This window comes from Paramisgurnus dabryanus, chromosome 22 (genome assembly GCF_030506205.2).
Source record: "Paramisgurnus dabryanus chromosome 22, PD_genome_1.1, whole genome shotgun sequence".
Classification (NCBI taxonomy): domain Eukaryota; kingdom Metazoa; phylum Chordata; class Actinopteri; order Cypriniformes; family Cobitidae; genus Paramisgurnus; species Paramisgurnus dabryanus.
In genome coordinates this window covers 22,593,309-22,607,859 of record NC_133358.1, presented here as the reverse complement: position 1 = coordinate 22,607,859, position 14,551 = coordinate 22,593,309, and the positions used below count along the sequence as shown (strand labels likewise).

Genomic DNA, 14,551 nt, shown 5'->3' with positions numbered 1-14,551 from the left:
TCAGAAAGCTTCTTTCATCAGTCAAAAAGCCTTGAATAATCTCTTCATTACATCCCCAGCTTAAGTCATTCCTCAGATGGGAATTACGTAGCATTTCACAGAATTTTACTTAGATTTAATAGGCACCAAACCCTGACCTGACCTGATTGGCGACCTCTGGGATATCCTTATATTAAGCTGTGACCCTTTGACCTATTTGGACGTCACAGAAAGATGCAGAGACCTGATGTATAAACTTTATATTCGATTATTCGGACTGCTATCTGCAGATACGATGCCATTACCGATAGTTTGGTGGTTGTATTAACTTACATTACCTAAACTCTAAAGTAGGGCTGCCACGATTTTATTTAAATAATCACAACAATGTGTGAAAATTATTTCAAACAAAGAAAAACAAATGTATGAGAATTAAATGTCAAACCAATAAAACATACAATTAATCGTCATAATAGTCAAAGTGAGTTAATTTTTACAACCGCCACAATTAATTAATCACTTACCGTCAGCCAACACGGTAATAGTCTAATAAATTGTGGCGGTTGTAAAGATTAATTCACTTTGACTATTATGACGATTTATTGTATGTTTTATTGGTTTGACATTTAATTCTCATACATTTATTTATTTTTTTATAATTTTCACACATTGTTGTGATTATTTAAATAAAATCTTTTGTAAGGTTTACATGGCAGTACATATTAATGCACATTTAAGAGTAATCTGATACTGTCTCGTTTATACAGGCGCTGCAGCTCACCCTTGTGTTTTTAGAGAGATGTGCAATCATTGCGGTGATCTGAAATCATCACGATGAGGTCAAAGAATCACGATGAGACGATTATTTAATCATCGTGACAGCCCTACTCTAAAGATTACATTTTCTGAAAGTTATTTATTCATATAATAACCATTAATATATGATACCAATTATTGGTCGATATATCGTTGCATCTCTAGTTATATAAAAATTTTGGGGTTTAATAACATTATTATAATTTATACCATGGGGCTGTCAAATTCTTTATTCTGATTGGTTGAGAAATGTCCCACGGGTGTTGATTATTAACCTTGGGTGTTACCACCTTGGGTGTGGATTATTTTTAATTATTTGTCAATTATTCCTTACGTGGTACACGGCATTCTGGAATACTTAATTCTGATTGGCCAGTGGTGACATTCCAAAGTTAATTTCACTGCTAACGCAACCTGCATGTTATCTTGACAGGGGCAATTTAATACTTTTAAATCAATTTAATATAAATATCCATAATTAATAACATGGATGGTTTTATTTAAACAAGGTAAAACCAAATACATGTTCACATGTTCACCCTTACAGAGGTTGCATTTCTTACAAATTAGCTAATATATCAAATTAATATTTTGTGTGCATTTATTTAGTTTATTTACTGTCATCATCCCTTAATTAAATTAAATATACAAGCTTAAAGAATATCATATTGCATATCACATATCTCATTTTAAGCAAGTTGTTGCATGTTGCTTTATTCTTCAATATCATACATCCTTAGAGAAAGCAAAAAAAACCCAAACATTTGATGGTTATAATGGTAATAATAATAACACTTTAATACTGCGTTCACCTAATGGTAAACTTCACTGAGAGCAAGTTAAGAATACAAATGTGCAATATATTATTGTGACACAGATATCATTGCTTATCCCACACATGTGTATACATCAGGCCCCTTATCTGTGCTTTAAAATGTCAGTATGCGTTTTTGCATGTTTAAATTCAATCAGATCGTAAAAAGACATTTGATCGAACAAATACCAGTCTCCCTATCTTGGCTTTTGTCTGAACGAAAATGCCGACGGCATTCTGAATAACCTGGAATAGCTACACATTCAATAACATCACTTCCTCAAGCATGTAGCCAACAACCCAGTAAAGCTAACCCTGACCTAATATTTGATCGTAATTTCTTCTTTTGTTTTGTCTTTAAGCTGTGACAAACAAAATCAAAACCTCATTCGTGTTTACACCAGGTATGAACCAACACATCTCACCAGGAGAGACAATCGCTCACTCGCTTTCACAACCTTTCCTTTAATAACTCTTCCACACCATCTTCTGACAGACCTGCGTCACTGGGCACAGTCGAATCGGTGGCAATTTTTCCCATTAGAATGCTAGTTAAGGGTCAGGCGAGAAGTTGTAGCTATGCAGAAGAGGTTGCGTAAGTTTAACTTAAACCGACAGCGATCGTTAAGAGAGCTCTTTTGGTTTCATTGGCTCTTGCTTTCCCGGCCTTTCTTCTGCATGCTCGAATAGCTTTCGTCTTTTTTGTTTTTGATGTCTGATTCGCCTGTTGCATGTGACGTTGTGGCTATAGTCTCGTACCTTCGATCCAAATTGTTTTGTTTGGTTTGAAATTGATGTCTGTCTTTTGGATTCATTTCAATTGTGTTTTTTTTACGTAATTGTAATTCCAAGTTTTGGTATTTTGATAGGGGCTTGTGTAATATTCAAACAGCTGTTTTCAAGTAAGTAAATATACTGGTGGGAGGCTGTTTTATCTCTTTATTTTTGTTTTTTGACCTATTGACACGTGTTGACACGTTAACTGCACATGAACTCCAATCAGTAGTGACTGACATGTTGGAGGCTGCTATTACTTTACTTTTTTTAAATTGCGTTACCCCTCCCTTCCCTCTCCATGCAAATGCGCATACATACACGCACACACAGCCAGAGTTTGATGAAAAGGCCCATTGAATGACTTTTAACAGATGTTAGAGCTTTGGCAAGCCTCGTCGAAGTCCCTTTAGTTTCCTCTTCATTCTGTCCTGAGCTGAAGCACAAGCTTGTCTTTCTTGCATACGTCCTCCTTTGCTGCTCGCCTTCTGAATACTAATGCATAAGACCCTGTGGCATGGCTGTGTGCATGTCCATTCCATTCATTGGCTGTGTGTAAATGTGTCTCTGTACCCCTCTGTAGTCATGCCTGTTACCCCGCTGTAGGTGAAAACGCACGCGTTTGCTAACAAATATCTTGAGGACCTCTGCGTTCATGTCTTCTAGGAGATGTGAGAGTGAGAAGTCAGGTAGGCTTTGAACCGGAACGAAGAGGCTCGCACCCGTACCTGGGCATCGATTTCCGCACGTTGCACTGTAAGTATGATGAATTGGTCACTATTTGACCCACATTTCAACTACACTAAAGGGGAAAGCTTTTTAACCTTCATATTTTAAGTGTATATACACTCACCTAAAGGATTATTAGGAACACCATACTAATAATGTGTTTGACCCCCTTTCGCATTCAGAACTGCCTTAATTCTACATGGCATTGATTCAACAAGGTGCTGAAAGCATTCATTAGAAATGTTGGCCCTTATTGATAGGATTGATGGAGATTTGTGGGATGCACATCTAGGGCACGAAGCTCCCGTTCCACCACATCCCAAAGATGCTCTATTGGGTTGAGATCTGGTGACTGTGCCATTTTAGACAGTGAACTCATTGTCATGTTCAAGAAACCAATTTGAACCATTATCCTGCTGGAAGTAGCCATCAGAGGGATGGGTACATGGTGGTCATAAAGGGATGGACATGGTCAGAAACAATGCTCAGGTAGGCCGTGGGATGTAAACAATACCAAATTGGCACTAAGGGCCCTAAAGTGTGCAAAGAAAACATCCCCCACACTATTACACCATTGCATTGATGAGAAATTGAACAGGTGTTCCTAATAATCCTTTAGGTGTGTGTACATGGATTCTTCATGGTAAAATCACAACGGGTATCTTTGGTTAAATAAATATGTTTTCCATTCAGTGTCCTTAAAAAGTAAAGTTCAAGCCAGCCTCCTCTGAGATGAATCACAACATATATGCTAAAAATTAAAAATCAAAATGTGTACTGCTATCCCATGAAGCTTTGCTTGGAAAGGATTGATACTGCTCTTTTATGCTCTATTCAGTTCAATTCAAGTTTATTTTTGTAATTGCAAAGCAGGTATACAGCATTCCATATAGTTGAGTAACATTTCAACCAAAACATGTAAATTGTGTTGTCATTTAATTACCTTTGGCTCTTCCACACCTGTTTAACATAAATGGGAGGTTTCCCGGACAGGGTTTATCCTAGTCCCAGATTAAAATGCATGTTTGAGTATTTGATGCATGAGTCATTGGTATTTAGCCTCGCTTATCTTTTAATAGTTTTTAGTTAATGTTAAATGTATATTTTATATTATCTAGAGCAGTGGTCTCCAACATGGTGCCTGCGGTTGCCCACAGGGGGCCTGCGAGTTGCCCACCAAAGCACATTCTATTAAAAGCCTCAATTTTAATATTTATTTATTATTTCATTTTTATATTAGCTTGGTTTCTTTTATCAAGGGGGTTTTCCCTGACAGGAATTGGACTAGTCCTAGACTAAAATAAATGTAAGAGCGGTCCAAACTGAAAACAACTTGCACTGACATTATCTTAAAATACATCAGTGCACTTTGTTTTGCCTCAAAATGCACACAAGTAATGTTTTTAGTAAGGCATGTTTTGTTAAAACTTGTTATATTTCATAAGTAAACAAAGGTTTAGTCCTGGCTGTCTTAAACTAATACCTGTCCGGGAAACCACCCCAAAGTAAAATAAAATAAAATCAACAATTAAAACAAAGTTTTTTGAGTAGACTATCAAAAAGTAGCCCTCCAGATTGCTTCGTCCATTGTGGTAGCCCTTGCTCACAAAAAGGTTGGAGACCCCTGATCTAGATCCTTCACCAACCTGTAAAATCTTAGCACTGTAATAATTTCTGCAATTTGTGTTTCCATGGTAACGGTGGCTACTTTTGTGATTGGTGGATTTTAGTTATTAAAGTTTGTTGCTTATGAACTTGCAATTACAGTTCATATGTCATCATAAAACATCAAAGCTTAGGCGAGGTCAGTTTTTAAAAATGTATATGGTGTCTGTATTGCCAAAAAATTTGCACAATTTTTTGTTACAAATACAATTTTATTTTTTTTATTTTTTTTCCCAGGACCCTGTTTCAGTCTCATTTGTTCTTTTAATTAAATTTAGATAACCTTAACCAAATTATACAAAAACGTTTCCCCAAGTCTTATACTGACTACATTATCACTAAACATTGGTTACTGTAATACAATTTATAAAAAACATTTTTTTACGTGGAAGTGAAAGTTTTTTTTATTAAATTTATATAATCGAAACAAATTATAGAAAATATAGGGATGCTTTACATGCAGCAGTAGGGTTTCAGTCTATTTCTTTGTTTTTGTAACCAAATCAATATAACCACATTATGGAACATCTTATAGTAAGTATTGTATCACAAAAAATGTGTTTACCTTTTTTTTCTTTTTTTTTTATACTTGAGCCCTTATTTTTGCAGTCTGTTGCATTATCATTCCTGCCAATTGAATTTATCCAAAAACTGAAATGATCTTAAATGGTAATACTAGCGATTTCAAAGTGAATTTAGTAGAATCGTACACAAAAGGGCAGAGTTTATTGCTTTTTTGTTTTGGCGAAACAGAACTGAGACTTTTTCGACTGCTCTTGCCTTTTGTGCTCCAGTCAAGCGTGACCTCTCGCAGGCTGCCAGTGCACAACAATTGCAACGATAGCAACCGAACTTCAAAACGGCGAGTGAGGGGGTGGATTTTGACAAAATCCAGAAAGCTAAAGTCGCAACACCGATAGGAGGCATCCATTTGCTCACTTTATTAGCTGTTCACACATCATGATATTTCCATGTCCTCTTTCTCATATGTGTGTATAGCTCGTGCTGAGTCAGCAGGGTCGATCCCAGCTCGGAGAATCCGGAGGCTTTTTAGTTTCCAGCGACACATGCTTTCGTCTCGCCTGCTAAGAGGAACGTCACAACTCAACCCCCTTTACATCCTGGATGAGGACTACTGTGGCCAGGCCAGGGTATGTAGATAAACATTATATTAATTTACATCATCAAATAAGATTTTGTTATATAAATTTAATCTGTGATTATTTTTTGCAGTGTATGCTTGAAAAGGTTGGAAGCTGGAATTTCAACATATTCCTCTTTGATAGACTAACGAATGGTAAATATTTTGAATTTCATGACCTTTATTGTTGGTCCCACCTTTGTTTATATACATGACTATACTTTGGGCGTCAAATTTGTCCTCTTTGTTATTAGCCCTATAAGTTTGCAGATCCCAAATAATGTGTACGTGTGAAGGACAAAGCATTTGTGTGCCGTCTGTCTTACGCTTGTACTCAAATCCTGAAAAGCCAATGCACAAGCGCTTCACATTTGGTTGTGACCAACAGTGCCACCTGCTGGTGGAAACGCACTATTCTGGAAGAAACATTGCAGTCCTCATTCCTTTTGTATTATTATTATTTTAAAGGAAACAGTCTTGTCTTTTTGACATTTCATCTGCTGAACCAGTACGGCCTCATCGAGCTCTTCCAGTTGGACATGGTTAAACTGCGTCGGTTTTTAGGTAAGCATTTTGTGATTCGTATCTTGCCAAAATAAATATAATGCAGATGAGTAGTTCTCATTGGTGTTCTGGTTTTCAGTTCTGGTACAAGAAGACTACCACAACCAGAACCCCTATCACAATGCAGTCCATGCTGCCGATGTGACCCAAGCCATGCACTGTTACCTGAAAGAACCCAAAGTGAGCTCACATCTAATACCTGCACACACATGCATACACGATAGTTTATTCGCGCGCACATCTAATCTAATCTATGCTAAATTAACTACTACTTGCACATCTAAGATTATCTTTGAATCTCTGTTTCGCAGCTCGCGCAGTCCCTCACGTCATGTGACATCCTCTTAGGGTTGCTGGCAGCAGCCACACACGATCTGGACCATCCTGGAGTCAACCAGCCTTTCCTCATCAAAACCAACCATTACCTTGCAGCTTTGTACCGGGTTAGTGACTATCTAATGGGATTAAAGCACATCATTAGCTTCATGATCCTCTTTAGGATTTTAATTAAGCAAGCGTGTTTGTAAATAAGTCAAAGTTACTTAGCATTGACAGGTGTTTGTCGCTCTCTAGAATACCTCAGTTCTGGAAAACCATCATTGGAGGTCTGCAGTGGGTTTGCTTAGAGAAACCGAACTGTTTTCTCATCTTCCGGTGGAGGATAGGTTAGTGTCTGCTTTACAACTATGTTTTATTACTTCTTTGGGTTGTTAATGACTTCAACATATCCACTTTAAAATTTGTTGTTTGCCAATGCCAGTGCTTGCTGTTATGTATAAGGTCAGGAAAATTATTGCATTCGTGGGTGATTAAAAATATTATTACATGACAGGTTTGTTTTTCCCAGATTTAAAACTATTATAGAAATAGTATTAGAGAAGTTGGTCAATAAGCAGTTCACACACCATTTAAAGACTCGTAATGTTCTTAATCAGTTTCAGTCTGGCTTCAGATCCGGTCATAGTTGTATCACTGCTACACCTAAGGTTGTCAATGACATCACATGTGCCTTTGACAACTTAGAATATTGTGTAGCTGCTTTCGTTGATCTAGCAAAGGCTTTTGACTTAGTGGACCATGAAGTATTGCTGGATAGGCTACGAGGTATTGGACTCTCTAAGTTCTTACTGCTTTGGTCGCTCACAATTAGTAAGGGTGGAGGGGTTTTGGTTAGATCCCCTACATTTACTTAAAGGGGTCCCACAAGGATGTATAATGGGGCCTATACTTTTTAATTTTTATGTTAACGATATTGCTTTTGCTGCAGGTGGTTTTTATGTACTTTAAACACTGATGATACTATCATTTACTCATTTAATTCTTCCTTGACCATTGCACTGTCTTTATTGCAGACCAGTTGTTATCGTGAAATAATCGCTTCGGAGTGATACAAGACTGGGTCCTGATCACACTGTCTGGGCTTATTTCTGCGATAATAACCGTCTGCCTATACATTATCCCTTACATGTTGTCATTTTAATATGCTCATGTTTGTGTGTATGGATACAATTGTAATATTTTATTTCACAGGAGAGATTAAGATTTGTCCCATTTAATTGGTGTTTCTGGTGTCTCCAACAGTCTGAGTATAGAGAGGCAGCTGGGATCACTGATTCTGGCCACGGATATCAGCAGACAGAACGACTATTTGTCCCGATTCAGAACTCACCTGGATAAGAACGACCTGTGTTTAGGAAACGCTTCTCATCGGCATTTCATTCTGCAGGTGGGACCTGAGAATTCAAAATCGATAACAAAAAATTATTAGACAGTGAATAAAAGTATGTGGCCTGTAAACATTAGCAAAGCAACTAACAATGCAGTATAAGCTATACATTTTATCAGTATATGTGTTTCTTGGGAATCAAACCCATGCAATGCCAATGCAATGTTCTAAAAATTGAACAAGAACATGGTGCAGATACAAGTACAGAAATGAAATACATTTACTAACTTTTATGCTGAAGATGGTTAATAAACCATTATAATGGTCCATATCATTACATCTTTTGGCAGAATGAGGTACTTAAAGGGACACGGCACTTTTTTTAAAATATGCTCATTTTGATTTTTACAGTTTTGGAATCCATTCAGCTGATCTCTGGGTCTGGCGCTAACACTTTTAGCATAGCTTAGCATAATCCATTGAATCTGATTAGACCATTAGCATCGCACAAAAAAATAAGCAAAGAGTTTCGATTTTTTTCCTATTTAAAACTTGACTCTTCTGTAGTTACATCGTGTACTAAGACTGACAGAAAATTAAAAGTTGTGATTTTCTAAGCCGATATGGCTAGGAACTATACTCTCATTCCGGTGTAATAATCAAGGACATTTTTGCCGTCCATGGCGAAATTATATTACACAGTGCCTGAAAATAGTCCCTTTGTTAACTTTTAACAGCAGGGGAGTATTTTCGGGCACCGCGTTATATAATTCATAAAATATCGTAACTCTTTGGTCATTTATGAGTGCGATGCTAATGGTCTAATCAGATTAAATGGATTATGCTAAGCTATGCTAAAAGTGGTACCGCCAGATCCAGAGATCAGCTGAATGGATTCCAAAATGGTAAAAATCAAATGTTTAACTCTAGGGGAGCTGGAAAATGAGTATATTTTCAAAAAAAGTGGAGTGTCCCTTTAAAGTTGATTTAAAAGTTGATCTTTTTAAGCAAGTCTGGATTCCTATCGTTGTTTTTGGTGACCAAATACTGGAAAAATCGCACATTTACTAATCCGTGTGTATTTGTGTTTCAGATGGCCTTGAAGTGCGCAGATATCTGTAACCCATGTAGACCGTGGGAGCTCAGCAAACAGTGGAGTGAGAAGGTTACAGAGGAATTCTTCCACCAAGGTGCCTTATAATAAACATGATCGTGATATTATTTTTGTTTAATTCACTGTTTCAAAGCTAATCAAAGTGTTTTGGAATCTCTGTCCATGTCTAATGCAGGTGACGTTGAAAAAAAGCATAAACTTGAAGTCAGCCCACTGTGTGATAATGAAGCAAACACCATAGCCAGTGTTCAAATTGGTAAGACTTGAATGGTTTCGGTTTACTAGTCATGCATCGTGTCGCAGCTGAGTTTGAAGTAACTAGTAACCTTTTATAATAGTGTTGTTTGCCTAGAAATTGTTGTTTGTATGTCTATATGGAGTTTTTAATATGCTTTAAGACAAAGCATGTTTTAGATTATACCCGTGCTTTGAAATCACATTGGTTCCTACGTCAATCTTCAGTTTAATAAAGTTTAATAAATGCTGAAAAACTATATTGCCCATTTTTAGCTAATGCATTTACTAATGTTAAAGGGACACTTCACCCATTTGCATTAAGCTTTGTATAGTTAGAACCCCAGTCATGCTTTTGAATGGTCGTGCATCATTCCCTCTGTTTCCCCTGAGACAGGAGAAATATGGATTTCAGTGTTGCACTTCCTTCTTTCAATGATGTAAAAATCATCATTTTGCATCATTGAAAGAAGGAAGTCCAATATCTTTGTAGAGGAGGTGAGACTACAAACACTCCTTTTCTTTGTCAAATAGGCACCAAATTCGAAATTTATGTTACATTTCGACTACAAATATGATCCACTTTTAATAAAGATGAATGTTTCCATGGGTGAAATGCTCCTTTAAAGGATTAGTCAATTTTCTTAAAAAATCCAGATAATTTACTCACCACCATGTCATCCAAAATGTTGATGTCTTTCTTTGTTCAGTCGAGAATAAATCTTTTCTCCAGGATTTTTCTCATTTTAATGGACTTTAATGGACCCCAACACTTAACAATTTTAATGCAGTTTAAACTTGCAGTTTCAAAGGACTCTAAACGATCCCAAATGAGGCATAAGGGTCTTATCTAGCGAAACAATTGTCATTTTTTGCAAGAAAAATAACAAATATGCACTTTTAAACCACAACTTCTCGTCTATCTCCGGTCCTGTGACCAGCCAGCGCGACCTCACGTAATTGCGTAATGACGTAGAAAGGTCACGTGTTACATATATGAAACGCACATTTGCGCACCATTTTAAACAATAAAATTACACGAAGACATTAATTAGTGTCATTTGACATACAAGAATGTTGGAACGGTCCTCTTTCTGCACACTTGTAAACACTGGGGCGTAGTTTCGCATTCATCATCCGTGACCTCTTGACGTGATGATGTATTGGGTGAGCTCACGCTGGCACGTCACAGGACCGGAGATAGACGAGAAGTTGTGGTTTAAAAGTGAATTTTTTTCTTGCCAAAAATGACAATCTTTTCGCTAGATAAGACCCTTATGCCTTGTTTGGGATCGTTTAGAGTCCTTTGAATTTCTGTTGAAACTGCAAGTTTAAACTGCATCAAAACTGTTAAGTTTTGGGGTCCATTAAAGTCCATTAAAATGAGAAAAATCCTGGAATGTTTTCCTCAAAAAACATAATTTCTTCTCGACTGAACAAAGAAAGACATCAACATTTCGGATGACATGGTGGTGAGTAAATTATCTGGATTTTTTTTAAGAAAATGGACTAATCCTTTAACAAATACAGCCTTATTGTTAAGTGCTACAGATTTTCTCTACTGACAGTAGCGTTAAAAATCCAATCAGTAATAATCTCTTCCCGACAACCAGGTTTCATGACCTACGTGGTGGAGCCTCTTTTCGCCGAGTGGGCACGTTTTTCAGACACGTGGCTCTCTCAAACCATGCTCGGCCATTTGGGTCTGAACAAAGCCAGCTGGAGTGCCACGGAGCCCGAGGCGTCAGGAAGCTCAGAGGAGGGGGAATCCGAGCCGGCCCGAGCCACCGAAAAGCCCGGTTCCAGAGCCTTATCTCAGGGAGGCCAAGAGTCATGACACCCCAAAGCACCTCTACTGCCCTCAGCCAAACATCACATTTAAGTCACATTTGAGTTGCTTACTGCCCATCTCGAACCAACCACTGATGATTTTTTTTTCTTTTTTGTTTGTTCGTCGATTTAATTTATTTAATTTTAAACTCTCGTCTCATTTACCCTTCGACATAGAGCAATACATAAAGTAGATACCTCATTTGGCTACTGCTGCAATTTTTTTCTTTGTTTTTTTTAATTGTTGTGATGTATTTATTTAACCTTTTATGTTGTTGTTCTCGTTGTGTTGGTTTTGGGCGTTACTAATTCAGCTTTGATAGAACTGTAAGGGAATGTGGGGTGGAATGAAAACCCCCTCCTATGGCTTTAAAGTGCCATTTTGAAACATTTGCATTGCTCTGAAAGTGATTTGAGTATTTAGAGGTGAAATTTTTACGACTGCACGAAGAGACTGTGTGTGTGTGTATAAATGAATGTGTGTTTGTGTGTGAAAGTGCCAGTGCTTCTGCAAATCAATCTTCCTCCTTGTGTACAAAAATACAAATGTGAAGAGCCCGGTCCTTTGCTGCCTCTGAAGACTGTTTACACGTTGTTTTCTAAATGAATCATGTAAGTTCTGTGATTTATTGCCTTTTTAAGCACAGATGTGAAGAACCACTTGTATATTTTTCGAAACCTACTGCTGATGATCAACAAACATCTGGTGGACTGCAACTCCGTCGGCGTAACGCATCAGATGCCATACGAATGCCATTCGTGCTCCATTGCATCGTCCCCGGGATAAAAAGGTCCAGGGTTGGGATTTTTTTCTCCACCCTGCCTCATAGACAATACCCTCGCGTTGAAGGAACATCACTTCATAAGGTGTAGTAGAGACGAACCCTTTCCGTGATGGAAGAAGAATCGTGTCACAGGACGTGTAGCTGAATTGACCGTCTGTGGATCCTGCTCAGGGTTTCATCGACCTGCTTATTGAGAGAAAACAAGGAAGTTAAGGTGCCTTTTATAGGTAGCCACGCCCTCTCCCCTCTTAATATTTTGTAAGGATAAGAACTCCTCCGAATGTCTCAAAGCCACTCGTCTCTTCGAAAAACTGCTACACGATGCCTTAAAACTATGCACAAAGCTAAGTGACCAAACCAGCTGTCATTTTTTCATTTTAAACTTCGTTTAGTGCACTGTCTGACCCTTTTCCTTTTTGTTGTGGAGAACTTTTTTTAATATATGGAAGAGAATTGGTTTAATGATTTAATTTTAAACATTTGAACATTCCATTTTTTGTGTATTGTTTTGGATTCTGTACAGAATGGATATTGTGCTTCTCTTGATTTTTAGAGAAGAGGTGCTTTATTTTAAGTGATTTGTATTTCGTTGTAAGTGCTGTAAGACTGTTGATTTAAGAAAAAACTGTTTACAGTTTGTTGTAACAGCCATTTTGGGGAGATGACCTTATGTGTCAAGCCATTTTGTAAAGGCTTTGCCGTATAATCTTTTGATACATTGTTGCAGTTGCATTTTTGATGAATAAACTTCACAAAATGTTTCTCTATTGAATGGCACAAAGTTATGCTGTTCTTGACTTCTTTGTTTTCTGGTAACACCGGCAAACAGAAATGTTGCACAGGTATATTTGTAGCAATAGCCAACAATACATCGTATGGATCAAATTATTGATTTTTTATTACAAAAATAATTAGGAAATTTAAAGGGATAGTTCACCCAAAAATGAAAATTCTGTCATCATTTACTCACTCTTAGTTTGTTACAAATCTGTATTTATTTCTTTGTTCTGACTAACACGAAGGAAGATATTTTGAGGAATGTTTGTAACCAAACCTTTGGTGGACCCCATTCACTTCCATAGTAGGGAAAAATAATACTATGGAAGTAAATGGGGTCCACAATGGTTTGGTTACAAACATTTCTCTAAATATCTTCCTTTGTGTTTATCAGAACAAAGACATTTATACAGGTTTGTAACAACATAAGAGAATGATGACAGAATTTTCATTTTTGGGTGAACTATCCCTTTAAGGAGGGGTGCATGATTTAAAAAAAAAAAACCCTTTGGAAAAGGAAGTCGGGTGGACTGCAAAACACACTTGTAGCCAATCAGCATTTTTATGCCAAAAATCATTAGGATATTAAAGGCGGCTGCATGATTAGTCGAGCCAACTACAAAACACACTTAATAATAATAATTCCTTACATTTATATAGCGCTTTTCTCAGTACTCAAAGCGCTTTACATATGAACTGGGGAATCTCCTCAACCACCACCAATGTGCAGCATCCACCTGGATGATGTGACGGCAGCCATATTGCGCCAGAACGCTCACCACACACCAGCTTATTAGTGGAGAGGAGACCGAGTGATATAGCCAATTAGTATGAGGGATGATTAGTAGGCCAATGGGCAAGTTTGGCCAGGATGCCGGGGCACACCCCTACTCTTTTTCGAAGGACATCCTGGGATTTTTAATGACCACAGAGAGTCAGGACCTCGGTTTAACGTCTCATCCGAAGGACGGTGCATTTTGACAGTATAGTGTCCCCGTCACTATACTGGGATGTTAGGACCCCCAGGGTGAGCACCCCCTGCTGGTCTCACTAACACCACTACCATAAGCAACCTGGTTTTTCCCAAGTGGTCTCCCATCCAAGTACTGACCGGGCTCAGCCCTGCTTAGCTTCAGTGGGCAAGCTGTCTTGGGCTACAGGGTGATATGGCTGCTGGTTGACTTGTAGCCAATCAGCATTTTTTATGCCAAAAATCATTAGGATACTAAAGGCGGGGTGCATGATAAAAAAAACACTTTGGAAAAGGGAGTCGGGCCAACTACAAAACACACTTGTAGCCAATCAGCATTTTTTATGCCAAAAATCATTAGGATATTAAAGGCGGGGTGCATGATAAAAAAAACACTTTGGAAAAGGGAGTCGGGCCAACTACAAAACACACTTGTAGCCAATCAGCATTTTTTATGCCAAAAATCATTAGGATATTAAAGGCGGGGTGCATGATAAAAAAAACACTTTGGAAAAGGGAGTCGAGCCGACTACAAAACACACTTGTAGCCAATCAGCAGTAAGGGGCATGTCTACTAACCGACATCGCTGCCTGTGTTTTGTATGTGTGGGGCGGGTCTATCAAAAGAAGGTCCAGATTCTATTGGGGTAGGGGCGTGTTTGTTTAGGTGATTTCAAATGGCAACATTGGCTT

At 37.9% G+C, this 14,551-nt stretch overlaps 1 protein-coding gene across 18 annotated transcripts in view; it reads left to right on the top strand.

Annotated features, from left to right (window-relative positions):
• pde7a (phosphodiesterase 7A) overlaps positions 1–12,878 on the top strand; it is a 46,399-nt gene extending 33,521 nt beyond the window's left edge. For 4 of the 18 annotated variants that reach the window (XM_065258314.2, XM_065258300.2, XM_065258297.1 and 1 more), the window contains exons 3-14: positions 1,972–2,013; positions 3,053–3,139; positions 5,777–5,928; positions 6,011–6,074; positions 6,387–6,482; positions 6,562–6,662; positions 6,794–6,925; positions 7,056–7,147; positions 8,064–8,208; positions 9,242–9,338; positions 9,438–9,518; positions 11,110–12,878. In XM_065258314.2, coding sequence (XP_065114386.1) covers positions 1,972–2,013; positions 3,053–3,139; positions 5,777–5,928; positions 6,011–6,074; positions 6,387–6,482; positions 6,562–6,662; positions 6,794–6,925; positions 7,056–7,147; positions 8,064–8,208; positions 9,242–9,338; positions 9,438–9,518; positions 11,110–11,333 — 1,313 coding nt within the window. In that variant the 3' untranslated portion in view covers positions 11,334–12,878. Of the gene's footprint in view, positions 1–1,971; positions 2,014–2,478; positions 2,512–3,049; positions 3,140–5,776; positions 5,929–6,010; positions 6,075–6,386; positions 6,483–6,561; positions 6,663–6,793; positions 6,926–7,055; positions 7,148–8,063; positions 8,209–9,241; positions 9,339–9,437; positions 9,519–11,109 lie in introns of all 18 variants that reach the window. The other 14 variants (XM_065258313.2, XM_065258299.2, XM_065258296.1 and 11 more) reach the window with 5 other exon arrangements.
• Positions 12,879–14,551: the final 1,673 nt, after the last annotated feature.